Source organism: Hyposmocoma kahamanoa, unplaced genomic scaffold (genome assembly GCF_003589595.1).
Source record: "Hyposmocoma kahamanoa isolate Upper Pololo Valley unplaced genomic scaffold, ASM358959v1 100021, whole genome shotgun sequence".
Classification (NCBI taxonomy): Eukaryota; Metazoa; Arthropoda; class Insecta; order Lepidoptera; family Cosmopterigidae; genus Hyposmocoma; species Hyposmocoma kahamanoa.
This window is the reverse complement of record NW_020653200.1, coordinates 9,384,463-9,411,674: the sequence shown is the minus strand read 5'-3', so window position 1 is coordinate 9,411,674 and position 27,212 is coordinate 9,384,463. Positions and strand designations below refer to the sequence as shown.

Here is a 27,212-nt window from a genome sequence, read left to right as displayed (position 1 = left end):
TCGCTTCGACTCGTATGAAGTGAAGCAAACCGTATAATTCTTTTTTTCTCTTTTACTGCACGAAGTCAAAGCTTTATACGACATTCTCAAGTCGGTTTCACGTCTATTGGTTGGCGACTCCCTAAAGTGACGTGACAAACAAAAGAAAAAGGATTCCGTATTGTAAAACTATGTAAAAAGGTATTCATTGGTGGTTACGCCAGTTCATACATGAATGATATTTATTTGTTTAATGCAGCAGTACCGCTAATTAGAACAGAAACTGCATGAAACACGAAGTTCAGTTACTTATAGATTTTTTATTATTATTATAGCAATTGTATTTATAATTTTTTAGATACAAATATAGTCGCCCACGCATAAATGTTTACATTTTATTATTTAACATCAATAATTAATAACTAACGTAAATACCTATGTTAATAGATATTACAAATAGGATATTGAAAATAATGTACATTCAAGTCATATTATTGTTAATGATTTGATAATGACAACATTAATTAGCCATATCTCGAAACCTACCCATAATATCTGCATTACTATATTTCAATTAACACCTAAGTTGTAAGATTTGTTTTCGTAAACTTAGTACTTGATATAACATTACAGTTGTAAGATTACAGTAATATTTTATTAATTCCTACTTTTAGTGAGAATCATTAGCAGCATAACTTTGACTTTACATTCTTCTATTTCTTTAAAAGTTTTAACATAAGTAATCTCTGTTACTCAATTTAGATCACAATATTGAAAATCGATGTGTACGAAAATGAATTTAATATCAATGGGATTCCTCTACGTATTTGTCATAAGCAGTTTGATCTAGAAGATTGTTGAGTTCCTCCGGCTTCGTCAACTTGACCTTGAACAGCCAACCTTCCCCATAACAAGATTGGTTGATTATTGATGGGGTCGACTCCACAGACGTGTTCTTTTCTGTTACCTGGAATATGGAGATAATTATTAATTTAAGTTGCATTGTCCACGGTTCGGGTAGTACAACTTTAGGTTTTAATCTCCTTTATCTTGGGAAACTTTAACATACAAGAGCACAACGTTGGTGAGATCGCTATACAGATCACAATCATCAATGGTTGTCGCCGCTCTCCGTAACGGGACCAACTTGCAATGAATAGCATAAGTATTTTTATTCTACTGTATCAGAAAGGAAATTAACATTGATATCTTCGAAATTTTTCTCTTTGAGTTGGTTGATCAGGAAAAGTATTTATTACTTCATTTCACGTCATTGTAGTCTACAGATTCATCATCTTATGGTACAGTTGACCATCTGATGACGCTATTTAGAGTGTGGTATGATAAAATGTCGCTGACTGATGGGCCTGTCAGAATGGAAGGCGACAACCACTTATGACTGTGGTCTCCATAGGGCTCTCGTTAACTGCATCTTAATACTTCTCACATAAAAATAACACAATACATCTCCTCCTTTCCACTTTGTCCACTCAGATACCTTTAGAATAGATTTAATAATGGCATGCGTGAACAGCACATAATATTGCTTAACTATTCCTATTTAAAGCTGACATGCTGTTTAAGTATAATATATTTATATATATTAATGTGTGTGTGCACAAATTTCTCAGATTCTCTAGTACCGATACATATGTCACACTGGATAACTACCGTTAAAGTTGTATCATGGATATTTACGGCGGGGTTCCAGTCAGAGAAGCCTTGGCAGACGTAGTGATTCTTAAGTGCAAGATTAATAATGAACATATAGGTTAGCCTGGTCCAAGACGACGTATCCGAAGAATAGGAAGAGTAAGGAAATAAATACAATTTCGATAGCCTCGAAGTTGTTCACAATCATAGATTTAGTATTTCACAAGACGCAACTAAAAGTGGAGATTGTTGTGCGGAAAAATATTTAAAAAAATATTGCAAACTAAAAATCTGCGTAAGTCTGAACATTTTTTTACATTTTCTTAAAACGTTTTGATATTTTCAAATTATCAGAGACTAAATTAAGCATATGTTTTAAAAACTGACTCTCAACCAATTCTTCTGGTCACTTGCAACATATGGGGTTAGCAGTAGTTTTATTCTGAAATGGGTAGAGTACGCAACTAGAAGTGTTGTTAGGGTCCGGGCGTACTCCCTTGTTTTCTTTTATAACAGTTTATTATTAGAAAAAGTCAGACCTAAAATAAGACAAAAATTACAAAAAATGTCATTACCAGAAAGATATGGCGGTGCCCAGAGCCGTACAAAGAGCAGTGCAGATTGAACTGAATGCTCTCTATACCATATGTGGTGTCATGAAGCTTGTACTGGATACGAGAGATTGGGAGCATTCGTATGTGATTTGTGCAACCAATAAATGAAATCCTATGAAAAGAGGTTGCGTACTCTGGCCGATGCCCATACGTACCCATAGTATATGTGAGAGTACACAAATTCCATTTTGCACTATTTTATTTATTACAACCGCACTATAAATTAATTTCTTTGCGTGTCACTATGTAAGAGTCAGATTAGTAAACTACTAAATAAAACAATTCTTGATTTTCTAACCCTTTTCGTTTTCATTCTACACCGTCTCAAAACCTAAGTGCGTCTTCTTAGACCAGGCTACTCTACGGTGTTTTTCTTGTGGTATCGGGCGGCGTAAACAGAGGAGTCCAGTTGAAAATGCTGAAGAAGTATCCGGCCGAACAGGAACTAGCAGACTAAGTTTTTTGGTAATTCAAAGCAGGCGGATTGGTTGAACTAGGTTTTGAATCATTTTGCTGAATATAATATTGACCATCACCTACGTCATCTGATGCAAAGAATTCTTTGCATCAGATGACGTAGGTGATAGTCAATTATAGTTGAAATAAATAAGTTAAAAATAAATCTTGGTAAATGTTTTATACGAACATGCTTGTAATTTGATAATAGTTATTTTTGATACAAGTGTGGGAAGTTAGTCATTATGTATCACCGCACGTGTATCAAACGAAATTTTTTAATACACTTGCGAAAAAACTACATTGAAAGTAAAATAATACAATATATTTTAGTGGCGCGGCGCGTAGCGGTCTCGCGAAAGACTCACCTCCGGTCATTGTTAATAATCAATCAGCCATCTTTATGGAATATTTTTGGTATTTTTAAATGTAACCCGTTGTTTTATAAAACACTTATGCAATTTAAACAAATAAGATGTTTGTAACTAAATATAAGTTTTAATGATGAATGCCTTACGTCACAGAACACATAAATATTAAATAAATATACAACCTCTTTAGTTCTATGTTTAAGACTTGAATCAACAGTAAATTAAAAAAAGATAGAAAAGTAGAAAGCACTAGTGCGAAAAATCCAAGTTTCGGCACGATTTGTAGTACGAAAAATACCATGTTTTGTGCAACTGTATTAAAAATAAAATTTTAATTAAAAGGGATCTATTAACATATGAATAGAAGAACTATTTAAGGTTATGAATACTAAATTGTATCGTTTAGGCAATTAGGATGGACGCATTTTGTAAAGCAGTTAATTGGTGATTTTAATAAAAGTAAAGAATTTATCACTATGAAGCCACGAGACTCTCTCAAGACGTCGAGCAAAAGCTATCTATAGGACAAGATCACGATCCACAGCACTGAGGAGCATTTTAGTAGCAGTAGAGCTTATTATGAAACAATTCGTCAAGGAAGGACTGCCACCTTACCTACTTCTACCGCCAAGCAATTAAAGGGGCTGGTGAACTTATGTCTCTGGGTGACGTTAGAAGTGGCAGTGCTACTCTATTATTTGCGACTTAAAGCTCTGAGTGGCACTGCAACTGCTATGGACGCTATGGACAGGCATCTCGCTTATCACCAAGCGTACAACTTGTTTGTCCCGTCTCTGGGTATCATAAAAAAAACTGAGCAACCGATCGGGGAGGAGAACTAAATTCATTACTCACCACACCCGAAACCGGTGTATAAACTTCACTGGCTGCCTTGACGCTCTCGAGGGCTGCACAGTCATCACCTGCTGCAACCTGCTTACCAACGTCAGGTAGTTGGGCAAACACCACTTCTCCCAACGCATCCTAAAAATAGATAATATAATGGCGTATTATTATCCCGAAGCCTAATTGCATTGTCGACATGATCAATCGTATCCACGTCATGAAGTGAATTTCGTTTACGCGCAGACTAACAACAAAAAGTAGTTTTCAAAGTCAAAATACAAGAATATTTTAAGCACTTTTTAAATATAGTTACAATTTATGTAATTGTTTAATAAGCAACGACATTATCTACCGATTATTTGGAGTTATTATAAATGCTCACAGTGTATAATATTTTGATAGAGGTCGTTAAATAGGTCATTAGGTAACTTTACCCACTTAATTACTAATGAGGTGTTGCATACTGATGTAGTAAAGCGAACATAAATACACACGTCAAGTGTTTATAGATCAAGGTATTCCTTTTAATATTTGTTTACTCTATTAAAATTAAGTAAAAATAGATATTTTACTTAATTTTAATAGGGTAAACATACTATAACGTCGCATTAGAGAGAGAACCTCGCATGTGCGATTTCACATGAGTTGTTCGTTTTTACTGATGTTTGTTGAAGAAAATCATATAAACTACTGGCTAAGGTATATTATTAAAGTAATATAGTAATATAGTATTGTTTACAAGTAATTCTTTGTTAAGTATGTTTACATTTAGTTAATATATAATTGTTAATTTGTAAAGCCTAGACGGTGAACACCGGTGTGTACGGACAAACCTAAATTGGTTTTTGCTACACCGTTAAAGTTAAGTTTTTATTTGTATTTACTTTTAATTAATAATAAATAAAATAAATAAATAAATCTGAACTCTTTCAGTGTATATTCAGTATAATTTAAGTAATTAAAATGCTAACTACAAACATTAGAATTATAAACAATCTTATCTTCGTCCTGAATAATTACATAGAAATCTCATACGACGTATTTACTATAAGACGACTCAATTAAGTTTATTATATTATATTATTATTTATTAATTATATTATCAAATTTTCCAAAAAACCAATGGTGTTAAAGAAAAATTAATTATAAAACCTGTATTTCAGTAATTGGTAAAAACGTGCTTGATCTCTTAGACACTTTTGATGAGTGTATAATCTAAATAGGTATTGTACTAGTTAGTTAATTACAATTCATTGCATGTTGCCTAAAAAGTTGCAAAATAAACTTTTAAGTTTTTGTTGTACAGTCTGACACTTTTTACATCAGGCACACGACTTGTTCGTCCCGTTACTTAATGTCATAAAAAAAAAAAAAAAAAAAAAAAACATCAGTAGGCCTGACTCTATACGAAGTGCAGAGACATGGACACAGAGAGCCGCCGACAGGCAAAGAATTGACGCCTTTGAAATGTGGTGCTGTCGCAGAATGTTAAGAATACCGTAGACGGCGAGCTGCACCAATGTCTCTGTACTTGAGAAACTCCAGATAAAGAATGCACAGCATCTGCCTTCAACTTGCATACGGCGTGTGATACGCTATTTTGGTCACGTAACACGTAGAGATGCTAATAACCTGGACGTTTGATGGTGACAGGGAATGTGGAGGGAAAGCGACCTAGGGGCAGGAGTGAGTCCTAAAAGGTGGTCGGATAATCCAATCTCCGTACTACATCATGCGACTGAGCGCAACCGATGCAGGCAAATGGTTGGCAGGATGAAGTGGAGTCACGATCCTCAGCAGAGAGGAAGCGATTAAGAAGAATGCCTAGCACGACAAGACGCGACTTGCGCGGGAGCGACTAAGTGATATGTCGTGCTAGCCCTACAGTATTTGTTAGTAATGTAGTAATAAGTTCCGAGTTTTGCATCGGACTGGTATTTACGATAGCGCTTTCTTTTGTTACCGTACAGAGTTATCACTTTTACTCTTTATTCATTTAAGGGCTTTGAACGTTGTTGAACATGTCAGCCCCATTAGAAAAACAATACCTCGAGAAAACACTTAATAAAATCCAAACAGATAAATGAATATACTACCTAACTAAATATGTATACAAAACCTCCGCGGCAGTGCGATCTATTTAAAAATTTTAAATTTTGTGCGAAAATAAAATTGAAGAATGATTAAAAGCCTTCTAACAAAAGTTATTCGTTATCATGTTAGTAATAAGGGCCTGCGAGGGTGTTAATATTTTACAAATAACATTGAATGTTGCATATATGTCGAGATTACCGAAATGTATATTAATAATGTTACAAACGCTGCAATTCCTGCATATACCTATAGTATTCATTGTTCTCGAAAACTGATAATATTTAATGTACAGTACAAGTTGTGCACCGAATTTCAACCATACTTATTACAGGTACCAAAACCTACTTGTGCGTAGTTCGATATGCCAATGGTACCAATGTCGTTGCTCACAGACACCCACTCGTGTTTCTTGGTGTACAAACGAACTGGAAAATAGAAAATAATGATGTTATTTAATAATAATTTTAATTTGAAATCCTGACTACCTATTTAGTTAGTTACGGAGCTCAAGGGAATAGTTCAAAAATGATTAGTACTTAATTAGGTAACATTCTAAGTGACCCTGAGATATAAGTTGACAAGTCCCTTAAGCCTATAATTACCACCCTTACCCTTCTAAATCGCAACGAAATAATGTACACATTACTGCTTGGTGGCAGAAATAGGTAAGATGGCAGTATTTCTCTAGACGAAAACTTTCACTAGGAGCTCTGCTGTTATTTTTCAACGTATACGTGACAAACTCAGTATCTTTACTTTTTAATTTTATTTCAATTATGAATAAACCTTATGCATGCCTAAAATTACAATAACTCTACGTTTTCGTAAAACTGTTACTATACAACGTTATTTCTTTGTAATCTACATAAATAGTACTATTTCAATTGACTTATCGGATCTTATATAATTAACTCAGTCCAACTAAGTAAAGCGCAAGTTGCACAAAAGATAGTTTCTTACCGAAACAAGGAGACAAACATATAGCGTCTTATGAAAATTACGTCTTAAGAAGAACATAGAAAATTGCGCTGTTTTCAACCTTCAAAAAAGGAGGTTCCCAATTCGAATATTTTATGTTTTTATGGGTACGTTACGCGATCACTCCCACATTTCCGAACCGAATTCAATGATTCTGTTTTGTTGATAAGGGAGTATCTCAGTAGTCCCATTAGAGAAAATATTCTATCATCAAGAGTGGCAAATTGGGGAATAAATCTCGTTCATTGAATTTCACCCATTTTCTGTTAACCGATTTAAATGTTGGGCACGTAGGTAGGTGTAATTCCAAAGAAAATAAAATGTAACAATGACTTCGAGCAGATTTTTTTATAATACCAAGTAACAGGTCAAACATGTCGTGCGTGTGGTGGTAAGCGACACGCCTGTCTATAACAGTTGCAGTGTCACTCAAAGGTTTAAATCGCAAAGACCTACTGCGCCCATTACCCTGAGACATAAGTTGACAAATCCCATGTGTCTGTATTTGTAATTTCACCAGCACCTTTACCTTTCTAAGCCGGCGGCAGAAATAGGTAAGGTGGCAGTATTTCTCTGAACGAAGTCTGTCACAAGGAGCTCTGCTGCTACTTTGAAGATGGAAATTGCAACGGATGAGACTCCTCAACGGTGTGCAGCAGCACCTTATATTTGGGGTCATAAGATTCGTTTTAATCATACAATTGAAACGAAGATGGTAATCTTCGTTTCAATTGTGTTCGTTTCAGTCGTTGAAGAGACTGCGCCAGTGAACACAGCGAATACGGATAGGTAAAGTATTGAGGTAGGTTTTTTTTTATTATATTTATCTAAAAAATGCTTTGAGAAATGCAATCTCACTCTTACGTGCGACTTTTTTTATAACTAGGTACAGTTGGAAATACGAGCACTTTAAGAAACATACATTTCTATTGAAAGTAGACCTTTTTCTATTAATAATACACTATACTTGGTAAAATGTATATCCAGTAATCGTACTATGTAAAATAAATTATGCTTTATTGGTAGCAGCATATTGAGTATTATTAATATAAATGAGCCCATACGTCTTTAAAAACCTTGAATTGTGTACTTTAATGATAAAGCAACTATATCTGTCGCCTCACATAAAAACACATAATTCTACTTTGGTCTTGATAAAGCTAGTTAGATATTAATATTGCTAGTACCTACCTTACAACAGTGATTAAATTGTATATCGTAAAAGTAAGGGTCAAGGATTTGTCACTTTTTCTAACATAACATTCATGTTATAACTGGCTCTATAAAGTTATAAAGTATACAGAGTGCTTTATCGCACCATTAAATGCTTTTTATTCTTCTCCTGACCTTTTCAAAGTCATTTAATGATAAACTTGGGAGTATTAACGAAATTTTACATTAGCACTTTTGCCTTTTCACCCTTTATATGTATAGAGATTTCACTTAACAGTAAATAATTTTTAAGCAGAAGTAGTTTTAATTTAGTAGCAGTAGAGCTCCTTGTGAAAGAATTTGTCAAGGGAAGCACTGCTAACTTATGTATTTTTGCCGCCAAGCAGTACTAAGAGCATTACTCCGTTCCGGTTCTGAAAAGTAAGGATGCTGGTGAAATTACAGGCATATGAGACTTGTCAAGTTATGTCTCAAGGCGACGAACACAGAGGGTGTGGTACCCGTCAGATCTTTGCGATTTAAATCTCTGAGTGACATTGCAAGTGTTAAAAGAAAGAAAAATATTAATGATAGAACTTTCATGTTATATACAAGGGAATTAGTTGACGAGTCACTGTTACTCAAATTATTTTACACAGTACAGTCGAATATGCAAAATTTTCCTGCCCGTGTACACGGGCATGGAAGGCAATCATTTTCGTAACAGCACTGTTACGAAAACGATTGCTTTCCATTCCGGAGGTTGTTATTCTTTAGAGTCGAGTCTTATGGATTCAAGTGAAGTTTAAATTTGTTTTCACGGTAAAAGAAAACCTTTGTTTTTATGTTAATTGAGAGGTAAACGGGCAGATGAGCCACTTGATGGAAAGTGGCCAACGTCGCACACGGATATCTGCAACATCAGAGGAACTGCCTACGCCTCGCCAACCTTTGGGAGCCCTGTTGCCATGCTTTTTGAAGAACCTCATGTTGTCGCGTAAAGTAAATATTTTAGGAAGGAGACCATTCCATGTCCTGGATTGCAAGTTCGAGGCGGGAACAAGAGCGGTGCCCGCGTGGTCAATGCGAGGTTGGGCTCTACTCCTTTGGCGTAAGTGTGATAGTGAAAACGTGACGGTGGCACCGGTTCGAAAAGTTCCCCTGAGCACTCCCCGTTATAAAGACGGTAAAACACACACAGAGCTCCCACGTGTCTCCGTAGACTAAAGGATACCAAACCGTCAGTGAGTTCGATACACCATGAAAAAATTTGTATATATATATCGGAGACGTACACAAACTCTTCGAAGATGTGTAGTATCTACTCCCTTTTGGACCAGTGTGACGAACTATGTAAACTACTATTAATCATAAATAGTACATTATTTCTAATACTTATTGTAATGAGTAATGGGAAAATGCGGATTTACGTAATGTCGCTTCCCTTCTTCTAATTATGAAAAGAGTGCCACCATTTTCCGTCTACTTTGAGTAATAACATTTTGTTACATACTCCTAAATAAATTTTCCTATATTAGGTTACTTCAAAACAGTTAAAAATACCGACTTATATTAAGTAAATAAAACGCTGCTCATTGAAAGCTTTTCTATTTTAATAGTAAATCCAAGAGTCTTGCCAAAAAAGTAAAAGGTTAGATGATAAAATAGGCGCATGAATATTCCTATTTATTAAAGTTGTGTCTCTACAGACTTACTGTTGTGGTGCGAAGGTTAAACGAAAAGCTTTTGATGATTTTTGCCGCCAAGCAGTAATGTGAGCATTATACTATGTTTCTGTTTGAAAGGGTAAGGGTACTGGGTGGTCTGGTGATTACAGGCGCACGGCACTTATCAACTTGTGTTTTAGGGTAACAGGCGCAGTAGCAGTGCCCTTCAGATCTTTGTTATTTAAAGCTATTGCCATCAGGCGCACGACTTGTGCGTCCCTTCACTTAGTATCGTAAAAAAATCTACTATATGAACTGCGCCTTCGATAATTGACTGTAGGTGAGTACCTACAGTCAATTATCGAAGTGTAGTAAGTGGATAAATAAATTCGCTAGTGCATATATTACAGTTATGTAACTTATAATTTAAACATACAGTGCTTTAACTTAATCTTCTCAAATGTCGTTGTAAAGTTACCTTAATAGCATTTAACATGGGTTGCATCTACGCGTTCCCCTACTCTGTATACCTCAATTTGAACTTCCATGATATTAACCCGTCCAAGAAATATGTCAACGCGTCATTCAGCCTTTTACAGTGTAAATCAAAAAACGACCAATTAAAAAACTTACCTTTGCTGTCTGTGCTGTAGGCGGCCCTTCGACAGCACTGTGATAAGGCACACGAATTGCTAATTCTCGCAGCGACACGAATGACGTTTAAAACCATTTTCTGAAATAATTTTGCAATAGATTTTAGTTTATTCGATATCTCTTTTTACGTCGATAGTGTTAGTACGAGATATAATTATACGTATATATATTAACGTATATACTTAGTTAACATGTATACTAAGTTATATGTATGTATAAATCCAAATTATCTTCTTTTATACCCTTATAATTTTTTAATATTTTATCATATATTGTAGCCATTGACTGGTGTGACCACGTGACGTTCTTTAAGTATAGCGGCACGTGTTTTATAAGTTTAAATAAATAAATATAGAGAAATAATATATCAATAAACATATACCACTAAACCCATTAAATAATGTTATTAAGTAATAAAAAACAAAAATAATAATAAAATTACCTTAATCTAAGATGGAACATGAAGAAAACCACGCGTTCGAGTGACACACGATTACTGATAGTTCTTAATAATTAAGAGACGTGTATACGTCGGCTGCGGAGATGGAGTAGTGATGTAAGAGATACACGAAATTCATTTGGCCTTTTTATCATTATTTAAACCACGTGGTAAAGAATTGTAGTTGATTATAAATCGATATGGTCTATCTATTTTGTTGAATGTTTGTTGTGTACTAAAAAAATGTGCCTGTTTTGTGTAAATGTAGAAGTTAGATGAAGAAGTTCGTGATATCGTTACTTGTTGTTGATTAACATACATATACATATAGAAATTGTCGACTAAATGTATTTTAATAAAATCAATTCCATTACTTAAACCTAAAGTGACCCAAAAGGTACAATAGAGGCATCTAAAACGTTCGTTGTTGTCGGCATTGTGTCCTTCTTTGGCTAAGCTTTGTAGTTATCGTGGACAAATAATATTACAAGTTAATGACAGTGTACTATACTAAGTGCCATTTACTATGTCAATAGCGATCATTAACCCCTTCCTACCACTGTATACGTTATTTGTCAAAACGATACTCTCCAATATTCCCAGTACAACGCGCGAAAGTGTTATATAACATTAGCGTGTCGTGCTAAAACTCTTCCTTGAAGCATAAGGTGATCGCGGCCGTTGTAAATTTTTAACTAGTTTATTAGTAATTCTGCATATTATTAAATATTTTGTCTTTCAATTTTCAAAGAATATTATGTCAAAAAGTATATAAATACTAAGCAAAACCGTCACTTTTATAAACCAATCCGAGTTGCCAAATCAAAAAAAAGTGGTATCATTTCTGGCAAGATATAAAAGCATAGCAAATTTATAAAAACAAATAATTACCAAAATTAATAAAACCATGGAGCAATAACTAACTAACAAGGTCAAAATTCCGTCTTATATGTATACATATTATATCTATTGCGCTGATCGATAGCCTGGAAGTAGTTTATATTATGCATTAGAGAAATATGCCAATAGTCAATAATTGTGTGTTAATAACTAATTTATAAATTAACGCTTCCTAATATGGGTAGATGGCGCTAATCCTAAACAAAATAAAAGAATAGCCGAGACTGACCATCAATCTGTGCAATAAGCGCCGGCTAGTTGTACTCGTCGCCAGTACTCGTGTCGACATCTGGTGTAGCATTGGATACTAAATACTCGACTACGCTGTCTTGCTGTGCTGCATGATTAGTAGCCCTCTTGAGTTGGTCCATGAGAAAACGAATTAATAAAACAATAGCAAAGTCAAGATGTGAATGTTTTCGAAACGCTACTGGCAAATGGCAAATGGCAAAAAGGTCACATGCTTCCAGCGTGAAAAGGAGATAAAAATAATCGGGGATAAATTAAAATTTGTCTTTTTAGAGGACCATAGCTTTAATGAATTTTAAATGAAAATTGATTTATTATGTGTTTTTAAAATTATGAAGTTCAAAAGTATTCAGTATCATATTTATTACGCATTGAGTTTTAAATATTAGTTTTAATGTGAAGTAAGTTTTACGTATAATGTTACTCATGCGATTTCAAATTGCAGCTGATTTTCATGGATCGACGATCGGTAGCTGTCGAATTGTGAAGTTCGGGATGAAAGTCAATGGCAACAATTAGCATGCTAAATAGCACAAACTGTAGATGGTTGCGCAAACTGAATTTTTAGGTAGGCAGAGTGGAAGAATAAAGTGAATTCAGACGACTAAATCTCGAGTTCAAGCTCACTTCATATTATAAGAAGACACATAAAGATTGTGGAAAAGCCTACAATAATAAAAAAATTAACTTTACCGATGTCGATTGGAAAGGCTTCGATATCGACATTAGGACAACGCGACCTATATAATTAAACCCAATAACATTTATCTCGTGTCGAACTGATAGCTTATCAAAATGACAGTCCACTGGGGGTCGCAGGCAATATCACTGACTTAAAGAGAAGATCATTATATTGTCCACTTTTGAAAGTAATTCTCAATTAAAAGATCTGTTTATAACCTTGCTTAACTAACCGAGAGCCTCAGGAAAACAAAAGTTTTTCAATTTCGAGCAACTGTATAACATTCCTTTCTTTACTGTAGTAGCAATAGACAATTTCATTGATGGTACAGAGACTTTTTTTGCTATTGTCCCATTAGTGGTGCCGTGGAATTTTTTTTTTTTGCTCTCGTTCCATTGAATGTACTACGTCGAAACAAGTTTTCCCTAGTGCCATTACAACTATAAATATACCTAGTACATTAATAAAGGGTTTTTCAACAACAACTTTGTTTTGTAAATCAAAATAAAACAATAAATTTAGATGACAATGATTAAATTTTTTATTGTATTAAAAAAGTAAGGTTTGGCAATTATATATAATTATATAGACTTGTAAAGAGCATGGTTGCAGCAGTCCATTGTTTGAAACTTAAAGCCGGTATATCAATCCAGCATAACCCTGTGAAATGAAACGTAAAGAATGTCACAAAATTTCTATAAATTTTGTGTCCTTTGTATATGAGTAAATTCTTTAGGTGTAATCATAATTATGAATTCTGCTATTTGATCCTACATTCTAATATTTATTTATTATTTTATGGTACTTATTAATTTTCGAGTTACGGTGCTATTTATTTGATGCATAACATTTCTCGAGTTATATTCGCCTTTGGAAGTCATAGCCCTTCCTCGCCTTAAGTGTTGTTATTTATTGTAAAGCGTAATATGTACACGTCGTAGATGTTTTAAATTTCATCAGAAATCTACAAAAAAAGACGTAAATAGTTAATAACTTTATTGCATAGTAAATAACGCAAGTATACAAAAAAAATGTAGCAAAGTATGCATGTATGGCAATTCATGGCTTTTACAATGTCTAAAAAATATTTAGTTCCTAAATATCTTATTATATGTATTACATTACGTATATCAGTTGATAAGTTTCTGTGGTACGCACCAAGCGCCTAGAACACAACTTCTTATATTTTATAGCTTAATCGTATAAAGGATATCAAATACAATGGTTTATTATAGCATATACTGATGCCAGAACAAGGCTGTGGTCACTTGAAATTACTTCAATAATAGCATATAGCAACATTCTAGGTGCTTAATACAGAGTCGAGAGCCAAGCTTGACAAAATATTATATTATAAAACATAAATTTAACTCTATGCGACTGGCAATGAGAAAACCTTAGAGGATGGAAAGGAGAAAACTTTTCAAAATGTCAATCTTGATAATATCCTTGATGGTATGTACGTTCTATTAAGCTTAATGCATCCTCAATAATAGTGGAAAAAATCATAAAGACAAAGTTATGTTTTTTGTTTACTTAACCAAAAAAATTACAAAGAATTACAATAAATAAAATAAAAAGTCGCATTTGACACAAGCCAAATTACATTAAGGTTAATGCAATTAAGAACAGAATTGAGATGACATACATATTTGTCTGATACCGTGTAGGAATGTTATTTTTAACAATTCTTAAACTTTCTTATTATACTTACAAATGAATAAAGATTGTTTGAGTTGAGTATATGAAATTATATAAGTCCAGCTGCATTTCTCCTAACGGCTATGAAGTTCATAAATAGCTGGTAAAATGATAAATACTCAATGGAGTAAAAAAAATTAAAAGGTATTCAAACAAAACACATCTACTCATTTTTGGTACGATTATTGAGCACGACTCTTTATAAAGTTTAGGTCATTAGTGTCCAACCCACAGAGATATATCTAGATATATGTCTGTGGTCCAACCGGTAGATCACGAGCGCCTGGCAGCTCGAGATTTATATTTTAGGCGTGTACATACAATCGGACAAAAAATTATTAAGTAGCAAATTGCAAAGTTCACGCTAATTCACACTCCGTTACTACCATGATTAAGTCGGTAAACCGTATATACAGAGGATCAGACATGGGCAAGCACCCAGGTTTTGACCTGAGACGCTTTGTTAATGCCGGGTTTAAATTAGGTTAAAACCTACGCTTGAAAACGTGACTACATATTGGTCTTTGTATAGTTTTTATTCAAATTTAATGATATTATCGATGAGATAGAGTATCTGGGTAATTTGCAGATTCGTTTCTTTACCTAATTTCGCTGGCAATTGCCATTATTTTATGTTATTCAATAATTGTCGTCATGAAGTATTAGTTAATATTCGGCTGTAGTAACCTGAAATATTATTTAAGATTTCACGATAATGTACTTGAATACTTGAATTATAAAAAAATCCAACGAAATTAGGTAGAGAAACCTAACCTGAAAGTTATCCATCTATTACCATATAGATTACGGTGCTGCTATTGTTTTTTTTACTAAAGGCAAGGATTTGAACACATTTTTGTACATTGAACTAATCTGTAATGGTGAATACAAAAATGAAAAGTGCAGTCTATCGCAAATAGCAAGGCGTGGTTTGAGCTGTGCTAAATATTGCATTGATAGCCGCTACTGTAGCGAAGGTTCCGCCGATTGCGCCCACTGCGATCACCTCCCAGCATACAACTTTGATCCAGCCTGGTACCTCTCTGCAAAAAAGTTTGTGTTAATAAAATACGTCACATTTGTACAGAGTTCCCTTCAACGAGATTTACAGGTGCAAATTAAATAGGGGCCCCTGTGCGAATGAACGCCAAATAATCGGTATTAACGCGTAATACAAGATTGTATATAATAAGTACACATCGATGACTTTCTAGACTGGCGACTTATCACAAAAATCATCTATTTTATCATCTAGATGATTTAAAAACTGCTGCGAAATATGTAAATACAAAGTCGACGAATCGTATACAGCACAGTTTCCCAAAGTGGCCTTTACCACTCCCAGTGGGCGCTGAAGAGTCCTAGGGCAGGGGCCTTTAGGGTAGGGGCCAACAGAATAGTCATACTTAGGGCCAAATTTTAGTAGCAGTAGAGTTCCTTGTGAAACAGTTCCTCCAGGGAACTTCTGCCACCTGACCTATTTCTGCCGCCAAGCAGTAATGTCAGCATCACTGTGGCATTACTATGTTCCGGTTTTGGAGGGTAAGGATGCTGGTGAAATTCTGTAATTTCACCAGCATCCTTACCCTCCAAAACCGATGTCCCTGTGCACATGAGACTTGTCAACTTATGTCAAAGGGTGACGGGCGTAGTGGCAATGCCCCTCAGATCTTTGCAACTTAAAGCTCTGAGTGGCACTGCAATTGTCGTGGACAGACGTGTAGCTTACCACCAAGCGGACGACTTGTTCATCCCTTCACTTGATATTTTGAAAAAATGTCTATAAACTAATGCTGTTGCCTCAATACTGTTCTCTATGTGTTTGTTGCGGATCTGATATACTTACATTGCAGCCCTTCCCTCACTCGGCTGAATAAGCTTCAAATAGCAATAGGAGGGTAGTACAAAGGTGAGCAGAGCCACAGTAGAGCCTCCAATGAGAGCCAGAATAGTGTAGAATCGGGGGACGCTCTCGCCGATGAACAAAATTCCCGCCATTATGCAACCACGTACTCCCATACGCCATGCGATCGAGTCTGAAATCAATATTGATAACTTTGTCAAAAGCAACAAATAATTTTTAGATACTTTTTATTCCAATACACGTAATGCAATTTGTGTAGTGATCACAGAGGATTATTGTCTCTCGTGCAACTGCATTTAAAATAACAATTATCGTGATTGTGTGTTAAAATTTTTGGTAGGCTATTTTTCATGCAGTTTTTTTTCCTATATTGTTTTGTTTTTACTATTCTAATTTGATATTTTTTTATTATTGCTGTAAATTACATAGATATTTCTATTTAGTTTCTTGAACACGACGTATTTTTCAATTAATGAACTAACCTCTAGGCACGTCGTAAAGTTCCTCGATCTCCTGACAAACGGGGTTGACAAGAATGATGAAGGCAGATACGAGATGTATCACCATCAAGATGTTACCAGCGAGGGTGACTGGAGTTGGTGAGAGGGAAGCGGAAACGTTCGGTGCAACAGATTCCCCGTATACAGCGTAGCCTCCGATCGCAATGGGAAGGTATAGGCCTAGTATAGCTGAAAACATTATGAGACAGTCTTTACTTAAATAATTATATGCTATGTGATATGTATTTACGTTGAAATCTAATATCTCAGAATACCTACTGAATTAAAACTTAAATAAACAGCGTGTTCTTGACAATCGTCTTCACAAAGTGACAAATTCATTTAAGCAGTTACGTATATGCTTCCATAGTAAAATTCCGGATGTTATTCAAAATTTGTCATTTACGAGGCTTAAAACTATTGTGATACTAAGACTTAACACTAAGAGTGGTTACAAGCTGCGATTTTTAGCAGTGATGCAAATGCATCTTTTGTAAAACGCACGATTTCATGCTGCATGATGCAAACGCGCGACTGCATCCATATAATCGCGCATTTATATCGATACAGTAGCGCATTTGCATAGCGTTTGAATCGCTGCTTAAAGTTGTGTGTGTATATAAAGGTAGACGATTAGCGACTTTATCGCTACAGCATCGCTGCTAAAAATCGCTGTATGTAACCACTCTAAAGGTTATTTTACCGCGTCTGCGTACTTGGATGACAAAAATCCGTGGTAGTGACCCACTTAGCTCTTGTAGATTTTGTACATGATAAATGTATACAAATGTTCGTTTACAAAGAGTATCCCCTAGAGTTTCTTACTCATTCTTCTCTTCTTTCTCAGGCGAATCTGTCTTACAAATGAGTAATCAAAGTAACGATTTTAAGCGCAATTTGTTTAGTTTACCTATTAAATAAATATATATTTCAGTTTGGGTTTGAGCCCACCGTTATCCAATTCGTGCAACTAATAAATAAGAACTAACCCTTCGAACTTTAACATATAATGCATTGAAGTAGAAAATCTACTCTTTAACTATTATAATCAGCGTCAATATGGTCTGAACGGTGAAACTAACCAAAAGTATATACGTTCAGATTACTTACTTAAAATATTATTAACAGTGTAATTGACAAAAACAACCTCAGGAATAAAGGTGCACTTAAGTAAGTAAATACTGAAACCAATCAAATTCCACATTAGGTTGTTGTTGTTTTTTTAAACTCTTTCCATTAAAGAAAAAGCAAAGGTGTGCCATACAGTCTAGTAGCAGAGAGCTCCTTGTGAAAGAATTTGTTCTGGGAAGTACTGCCAGTTTACCCATTTCTGCCATCAAGCTGCTACTGCGTTTAGAAGGGTAAGTGAAATTAGAGGCACATAGGACTTCTCAACTTATGTCTCAGGTTGACGGGCGTTGTTGTTATTCTTTACCGAAAAACTCATGGTAAACTTCTAAATAAATTTCGCACATAAATTCCGAAACTCAGACAATTTGGCTCCCACGGCTTATACTTTAAACTAGCAAAAGAAAAAGTTACAGAATCTTGTTTTTTACAGTACTAAGTGACGGGACGAATACAACGTGCTGGTGGCAAGTGACACACCTATCCATAACAGTTGCAGTGACAGAGCTTTAAATAGCAAAGATCTGATGGGACTGCCACTGCACCCGTTACATTGAGACAGAAATTCAAAAGTCCTATATGCTGTAATTTCACCAGCACCCTTGCCCTTCAAAACCGAAACGAAATATTGTGTGTGTTATTTTAAACGGATGGAGAGTGGTACAATTAGCTGCATGAAAAAAAATCAACACTGCCATAGCTATTTTGCATAATTTAACCCTCACTATTCTGTAACTCTATTCGTTTGTTTTAATCTTGTACACACCTGTGAAGCTGTATTGCAGCACTTTACTAAACTTGCTCTTATCGGCCATGTCGTTTTGGATAGTAGGAAAGGTAGATGCCCCCCCGAATGCAAACATCATCGTGCCAAACGACAGGAAGAACTGTTGGAAATTGTGAAGACCCCAACGAAATACACCGAAAGGCTTGATGTCAAATAACATTTGGATGAAATACAAGATGCAAGCGACTACTACCGATCCGAAGGCAATGACACCCAAAAATCTGCAAAAAAGAAAACACATTTTAAAATTATTTGTAATAGTATTATTGTTTTACTGGTCACTAAATTCGTTTTACATTATTTCGCCTAAAATATATTTCTTCAGTTGGCTTGCTTATTATATGTATTAGTTGTTAGTCTCTCTATTATAAATGAAAAAGAAATAATAAACATTGTTTGACAAAGTAACTCTGAATGGATTTTGAGTAAGCAAAAATAGTCAGCTAACCAACGTCTCCGTATTTGCAAAACCAACTTAGCCAAAGTTTGAGTACCTACCTATACATAATAAGACAAGTCTAGTAACTCCATACAAACGTAGCATAATATCGCGGTGTAGTACGTGCCTACTCACGTTGCATAGCGAAAGTCGAAATTTAATTTATAAATATGAAAAACTTGCTTAGCCCGCCATTTTTGCTTAACTGAATTCAAAGGTAGTTTCATAAATCTCACCGTTAATCATACTTTAATTTTGATGTCTACGTCCAGACAGAAATGATTATACTTACGAGAAATCTTTAGGAGTTCCAAACAGTAGCAATGGCGTCATAGCGCCAGCCACAATGAGATACCACCAGCAGATTGAGAGCGTGGGTATGAGCGTGAGAAACACTTGTTCGATGATCTGCGCCGCGAGCAGAAGGTACACCACAGATGCACCAAACTGGGTCACTATCATCGCCATTGATGCTACAACGCTGAACATATAAGGTCCAGTTGTAATTTATGTACATTTAGGTGTTAATACCTATATAAGTGTCTAAAAGATAAAAACCGCATTGGGTTATTTGTAAAATGTTAACAACGTCACAGGACTATATTACTAACATAATAAGTTGTTTATGCTCCATGACTTTCTACAAAACATAATAAATTTACCAAAAGTAAACTTTTCAATATTTGTTGTACTATCTGACACTCTTCAGGTCTGTAAGTTCAAACACGCAAGCGTCCTCTCGACTACCCCACCCCAGCTCCTGAATGTTGAATTCGGCTAGCATTTACGCTAGCGCTTTCTATTGTTATTGCACAGAGTTATCACCGTTTAGAGCGATCTATTTCAATATTTTTGTACCAAAGTAAAATCTGATGAATTTTTAAAAGTCATTGAACGAAAGTTGTTGTTTATGATGTTAGTAATATTATCCCGAGAGGTTGTTAGAAAGTATTTTATAAATGACCCTGTATTCTCGTACATACCTAAATAAGTACATATGATAGTCGTATAGAAAATTTATGTCATAAAAAGGATTTTTGGCACTATTTTTATGCTGTTAAGTGCAAGTAACAATTCAGTTTCTTGTCTAATATCAACAAACTTTTTACGTGCGACTTAAAGCTTCCAAAATAAAACATGCCTTTAGTACACATACCTCCAGGTCTTTCCCAGCGCTTGATCGGCAATGATAGCATAAGGGTTCCTCTTTCTACTCCTCATTTGAGGATCGCGTTCCTCAAGGATGGACCAGCAGTCTCCTAGTCGTTTGCCGCTGAATGCAGCAATCACGCCCATCAATATAAGTAGAGGGACGCCTACCCACCCTGTAATTTTCGAACAAATACACTAAATTACATACATATCTATAGATGATCTTAAGAATTCGGTGTTATCAACCTGAGTGATATAACCATCTCATATGCCTAAAAGCGATAAGCTTACTATTAAAATACCACTAAGAGCGGTTAGGGTAAGGTAACGCAACCTTTCGTCGTCGTACCGCCTAAGAAAAACCGCTGTAATATTTAAGGTTATTTAAATTAAACAAAATCTTTAGCGTCTACGGGATCTTTATTTACTATCAATGTGTTTTAATGAAAATACGAAAAATGTTTAATGAATTAGGTATTGACAAGTTTTTCAAAAAAGCGCTTATAACCTAAGTCGTACTTAGAATAACATTTCAGTCAGGACGTCATAAACTGTATAGTACAGCACTAATAAAAAGAGATCATAATAACAATTAGCATCTAGAAACAGGTACTAAGGTGATTAAAATCAAACATTTCTTAATATTTTTGAAGGGAGTCAGAGAACACAGAAAACAAAATTTTTAAACTCTTAGGATCAACTCACACTGGCGCAGAGTCGAAGCGTCGTGAGTTCATCCTTAGGAAATATATTATAAATTGTGATGAAATAAAATTATAAATTGTAATAAAATAAAAGTATAAATTGTAATGACTTAATAATTATAAGTAAGTTTTTCTGAAATAAAATTATAAATTTTAATTAAATAAAATTAAAATTCTCCCGAAATTAACTTACAAATTCTAATGTAATAAAATCATACATGCTTCGGTAATGAAATAAAATCATATTATATAATAAAGGCATTACAAAATTAGTTTTGTAGAACACAAATATCACACATATATTATTTAGCTGAGAAAAACTAAGAAATAATTTTCATAAACGCCTAAGTCGTACCGGTACGATTAAGGAATTTTCCACGGGTACGGGGACACTCTTAAAGTTTCAAATCGAACATTACTGTTATAACATAAAAAATCGGTCGTTTGCTTGTGCTTAAATAAATGCTAAAATACATACGTCAAAAATCGACGAATACCCAAAAAAAATTGGTTTTCACTTCTCATGCTCTTAAAATTAGTATTTATGCCGAGTGCAGGCTGCATAAAATAGGATTTATGCTCTAATGCATAAAAAAGGACTTTATGCTCTATTGCATAAAATAAAAAACTATCACATTAAATATGTCTGATTGTTGTAATTTTACATTCAATTTTAATTAAATAATCGTTTATTTGTAATATTGCTGTTTCATTTCGTCGCAATCGAAGTGAACAGCAAAGTGTATAAGTGAGAATGGCGAGGCAAAAGAATTAAGCAACGATTCAAAATTTGAAAACAAGTGGCCAGGAATCAGAGAAAAGGTAATAAACAGGTGGAATGACGATGGAGGGAGGTTACATCGTCATAAGACATATTAAACATGTATCTTTTTTCTACAAACACATGATTATCTCTAGGTACAAAAATTACGTGCATGTAGCCCGTCTTTAAGTAATACGTTTATTAGAACCAGTTTAATAGATATAGGAGCTTACTTATTGGTCAACTAATGAAATTTTAATTATCGGTGCTATATTTTTACATGTAAGAATTATTGTAATTTTCCATTGAGTATTTTCGACACAATTCTGAATAACCAAGTTTATATTACCGCCACCAAGTGTCGCACCAAGTAAAAGCCCCAATGTATTATGGAATTTGGCAACATGCACTCGTTTGCATATTTGTTTTTTTTCGAAATTAGTACAAAATCATATTAATTGATTTTAAAATAAATCATGCATATTCTGATTATAAAATAACTTAACTGTGAAAGGAAATGTCTTTCATCTGGAAGAAAATTTACTCACAGCTATGATGTTTTTGTCGTTTCTAATGGCATAATTCGCGCACATTCTAAATCGTATATAGAAGGGGCAACTAAGCGTTTTTATATTAATGGGCACGCCTAATTAATTAATTCATTGGCTTTTTCAGGTATAATTTATAATTTTTGATATTATTAGTCTTATTTTTTTTCCTTAATGACGTTCACCATGTATCAGGATTATGAAGTCTATTTAAAGTTTTGCCCTCTGCGTTACCAGTTAGGTACACCGAAATTTACGTTTTTTTTTTTCTAAAAACCTATGAAGACAATGGGAAAAATTATAATTTTAGCAGTTAGATTTAAACACGGACAAAGTTGAGCTATTTTTATTAAGTGTTTTATTGAATGTCAGAAAGTTTCACCACCATGATATTCAATTATTTTTTGTGAAATTACTCCACTAGTTATGTTATAATTATTAATGCAAAGATCGAACACTTACAAAAAATTCCTTCATGCCAGCCGGATTCGAACCGACGTCTTCTAGCATACCGTGCCAGATGCTATGCCACCTAAGCCACGGGACACCACTAATTTTTCCATGTATTTGTTTGTCGGATCTTTTGTATTTGGATTTCAACGACTTTTTAGCCGTAGCACCATCTATGTATTTTTATTAATTATAAAATATTAGTCAATTTGTGAAAAGTGTATTGACTCTTATACATAGTTCATGCTATACTATGCTCATTAACTAACTGCCTACGTGGCCGGACGGTTACCATTTTAGTAGCAGTAGAGCTCCTTGTGCAACAGTTCGTCCAGGGAACTTCTGCCACCTTACCTATTTCTGCCGCCAAGCAGTTATTTGAGCATTACTGCGTTCCGGTATCAAAGGGTACCGGAAGAAATATTTGTAGGGCCTACATTTATTCCTCTCGTGAGCTTAGGTGTAATGAGTGGTTGTCAATGTGTGTGTCCATGGCACCCGCGATACAGGGTTTTGCTAGTGCGGAGTTATGAGCTTTAACAAAATGTTTACATTTATCTCATTTGTTGCAACTGGACTGTGGATACTCAAATAAAGGAATAGAATTGTAATAATGATAATAATAATAAATAATCTTTATTTGTCTCAAAACATGTTTTCTTAAATAATAGTGGCTGGAGCCTACTTTTAAGCATAGCCTGTGACGAAAGGGGACGCTCTTTCTTAGCTACACGTTTTATAATATACCTACATGTGTACATAGCCAACCTAATTAAACAAAAAATATGACTACTTCCTTACAATATTATACACCCTTACTATTTTGTTATTGTGTGTGTGTGTGGGTAGGTCTAGCAGTGCCTCAACTTCTTATCATGTTTTCCTCGCGAGCCATTAGGTATAACCTTCTTACATTCATAATACAACTTGCTGTAAATTTTCAATTCCTTATTGAAGAGGTATGTATGCCTTTTTTTTGTATTGAAATTCTAAGACAGTCATGTTATCATGTAAATAGTGACATACAAGATAGCAATCTGTTTGTTACGAGTTTCAGTTAACATTTACGTAGTTGCATTGTAAGTTAAACGCTAGCCCTAACAAACGCAAGTGCCTTTACATTCAAATAAATTAAGTGGCAGCATACCTATTTGATTTATTTAATTTAAGAACATTTAAGATTCGCATTGCTTCATTTAACGCATTGCAATATGTCACGCATGTCATTCACGATGCTGTTTCTTTTACGACATATATCCTTGGATAAGGACAAAGACGCGTGTCAAAAGCGCTTTTATCACATAAAAATAATACGAACTACATAAAACGAATTATATACGCATGTGATGTAAAAGTCATCGACTAATTTCGGTCATCGAATCTTAAAGTCTTTAAAAGATGGCATTTTTCAGATGTGGCCTTATTACCTCAAGAGTGCCATATGAGTCACGACAAAAATAAGAACATTTCAGAGTAACTTTCAAGAACGTCTTTTAAGAACATAGCACGAGATTGTCAAAAATGTATATAAAAGTCGAGATGGTCGAATCCTATAATCACATTGCAATAACTTGCTTTGTGACAGAGCGACAAATAAATTTTCTAAATGTATTAGACTCATCATAAGAGCTACGCTGGCTACACATATAGTACGGTGGCTGTTGATTTTGAATGTCGTCAATTCTGTGATTACGGCTGACTTCAATAACCAATGAGTAAAATAATACGACGAATACAATTAAAAAAAAACATGAGTCTCCCCTAGGAAGCAATTTCGTAATTAATTGAGTGCAATTAAATTTATAAGTTCAGAAAAAAGTTTATAAGTTCAGAAAGTAACATTGACTCTTACAATTTGTTATAAAACAACTTAATACTAACATTAGTAAGGTACAAAATTGTACACAAAAGAAACTGCTGGAAACATGCAATTCACAACAGTGCCTCATGTAAGGACAGTCGAGGCTATCCCCTATAGAGCGCAGCATAGAGTTGGAGCCAGCCCACACCCGGCGCACCCAAAACGTGCTTCGCTACCGCGAGCTCTGTAAAAGCAATCCACTATTGCTTCTGCGAACATCACTGATGCGCTACTGAAGCGGGGCTGCACCACTAGCACCCGGAACAAATAGTATATACTGAATCTGGAGTTATATAGTTTCGAGATAGGTGGACTATTGTTGTTATAAGAAAAATCGATCACAATACTTACCAGTTCTAACCATAGCTCGGGGCAGTGCCAGTACTCCACTCCCGGCCATCTCTCCTGCTATGAGAAGAGCTGTCTGCTTGGCTGATAGACTTCCATTCTCGTCACCCTTCCCTGGTACGTCGCCTCCATTTGCATGCTCCTGCACATTATTGCTACTTATATAATACTTAAAAACTTTTTTCAAAGATATTTAGACGACAAAGCACTGTTCCTGTTTTTTCAGTAATCTATTAAGTATATTTATAGAGCCGCATATACCGTTAATGATAAAATGATATATCATTACTTTTACAACGAACTCACTGTCACACAAAAGAAGTGTAGAACTATTAAAAAAGATAAGAGCTTCGACTAACATGTGTCGCGATGCGTTAAAGTTACATGGGCATAGTATTGTATTTAGAATCGTAATCAGTTCAGCGTCCGGTAAATTCAAAAGAATATAGAGACGAATAGCGTAGATAATAAACAATGTAGCCTCATTACGTTCGCCATAGTCAGGTTAATCATACATGGGTGCTCACAGCGCCATTTTGATTCTCAATTCCATAGGGCCGACATTACAAATGTAAGCAACTAATGCTTTGCTTCGTATTTTTATTTTCACATATTGTTGAGGTTGTATGTTTTCGTTTTGAATAATTACAAAACATTACGGAATTGAGAACTCTTATTTTATACATTAAAGAAATTCAACTCTAAATTAAATTACATTACTCTAAATTACATGTATTTTGTTTGAATTTTTTGTGCATTGTATAAACCCGATCTTAAGTTCACATCGATCAGCTTCATCAGGAACTTATGAAAACAAAGCTTTTTTTAGACTTTTAAGGAGTTCTTAACACGATACGTCGATGATTGAAAAATTTAAAATGTAATTCTACGAGTTAAAAAATTTCCGACTACATATTTTCGACTTGCCAAGGAAACCTGTTTCATACTCATACTAATATATAACCGAAGGTAAACCTTTCTGCTTAAGCTAGGCTCGGGTTTGTCTATAATCACATCTAATGGACAGTCAAGATGTCGTAGAAGTTAACCTTATTGATGTAGGTATGTATCGTTCGAGAAATATAAAACCCCATAAATAATTCTATTCCTTAGCATTATAAACTATGATTACATTTATGTCGAATCTACAGCTAAGTATACGTGCAAAAAATAACTAAACGCACTTCAATGCCTTGAGCTGTTTTTTGTGGCAAGTATTGCGTTGGTTTGTGTAATTTAATATCTTTAATATGTTATATATTCATTACCGAATTGAAATGTTACATGTATTTGTATGATTCTTATTTCTTTACATATTTTGCACTATTTGTGTACATATATTCTAAGTACAACGCACTTATTTATTGTGCGTACTTGTAGTTTAATTATAAAATAATTGAATCAGACCATGGAGCGTTTATTTGTGCTTAAAAGTGGCAAAATTTGTAAACGAATATATAAATAAGAAAACTTACATTTTTGCTTATCAGAGGCGTATTTTCCGTCGCTTGAGCACTAGTAGATCCTTTATCTTCTAGACTGTTCTTAGACATCTCGATTCTAAAGAAAAAAATCGTATATAAATGCTCCGTATTTCCAAAAGCATACGACTCTAATTTAAATATATTTGTATTAATTATTAGCCGCCACAGAAACTTTGTTGTTTTGTCAGTCTAATGGGCTATAAACTGGTACAGAAACAGGTTTTAAAAAAATATTTTATTAGATGAAAAACATTTCGTTAAGTGTGCTTTGACTTGTTAGAAAATATGTGCAAGCCCTAGAAAGGTCGGTAAATTGGGATTAACTGACAACAGTTTCAATTTCCTGTTGGTCAATGTAGTAAATTGAGCCGGTACAATATGGCTTCTTACAAACTTGCGTAGGGAGATACGTGAGTACTTCAGGGACGGCGACCAGAGTCCGAAACGCACACCTATTCACTACGAGGTTCCTCACAAAACTGGCACTTACTACATCGCCTCAGCTGGTTTCGACTTCATTCCGCATAGCTATGTTGACTTAGTTTTCTACAGTATGATGTGGTTCTCTATCAACGCTTGAATGGGCATTATCGTATCAACTAACAGACGTATTTTTAATTATAATACACTGCACATTTTTACTTTCTACACAATAGTTGGTTCAGGTTATGAAACAAAGTAATGCATGCGATTTTGTGCGTGAAGGAGTCAAAATCGAAGACAAAATAATATATAGCTCTTTTGTGTAC

At 34.7% G+C, this 27,212-nt stretch overlaps 2 protein-coding genes across 3 annotated transcripts; both read right to left on the bottom strand.

Moving 5' to 3' along the window:
• Positions 1 to 611: 611 nt before the first annotated feature.
• On the bottom strand, positions 612 to 11,015 carry LOC113235660 (glycine cleavage system H protein-like). Its single transcript, XM_026471531.1, has 5 exons — positions 10,907 to 11,015; positions 10,444 to 10,543; positions 6,359 to 6,438; positions 3,929 to 4,057; positions 612 to 946 (listed from the first exon to the last, which is right to left on the bottom strand). Exons 2-5 carry the CDS (start codon positions 10,538 to 10,540, stop codon positions 785 to 787), a joined length of 468 nt encoding a protein of 155 aa, XP_026327316.1. The 5' UTR covers positions 10,541 to 10,543; positions 10,907 to 11,015; the 3' UTR covers positions 612 to 784.
• A 2,780-nt stretch (positions 11,016 to 13,795) lies between these two features.
• Positions 13,796 to 26,920, bottom strand: LOC113226251 (amino acid transporter AVT1B-like). 2 transcript variants are annotated; one of them, XM_026458822.1, is made up of 9 exons: positions 26,792 to 26,810; positions 26,455 to 26,539; positions 24,983 to 25,121; positions 20,310 to 20,478; positions 19,446 to 19,634; positions 18,694 to 18,935; positions 16,782 to 16,988; positions 16,282 to 16,471; positions 13,796 to 15,478 (listed from the first exon to the last, which is right to left on the bottom strand). In XM_026458822.1, the coding sequence occupies exons 2-9, from the start codon at positions 26,530 to 26,532 to the stop codon at positions 15,343 to 15,345; spliced, it is 1,350 nt and encodes a 449-aa protein (XP_026314607.1). In that variant the 5' UTR covers positions 26,533 to 26,539; positions 26,792 to 26,810; the 3' UTR covers positions 13,796 to 15,342. The 2 variants fall into 2 exon arrangements, with proteins under 2 accessions (XP_026314607.1, XP_026314601.1); XM_026458816.1 differs by lacking the exon at positions 26,792 to 26,810 and adding an exon at positions 26,854 to 26,920 and having other exon boundaries at positions 13,797 to 15,478.
• Positions 26,921 to 27,212: the final 292 nt, after the last annotated feature.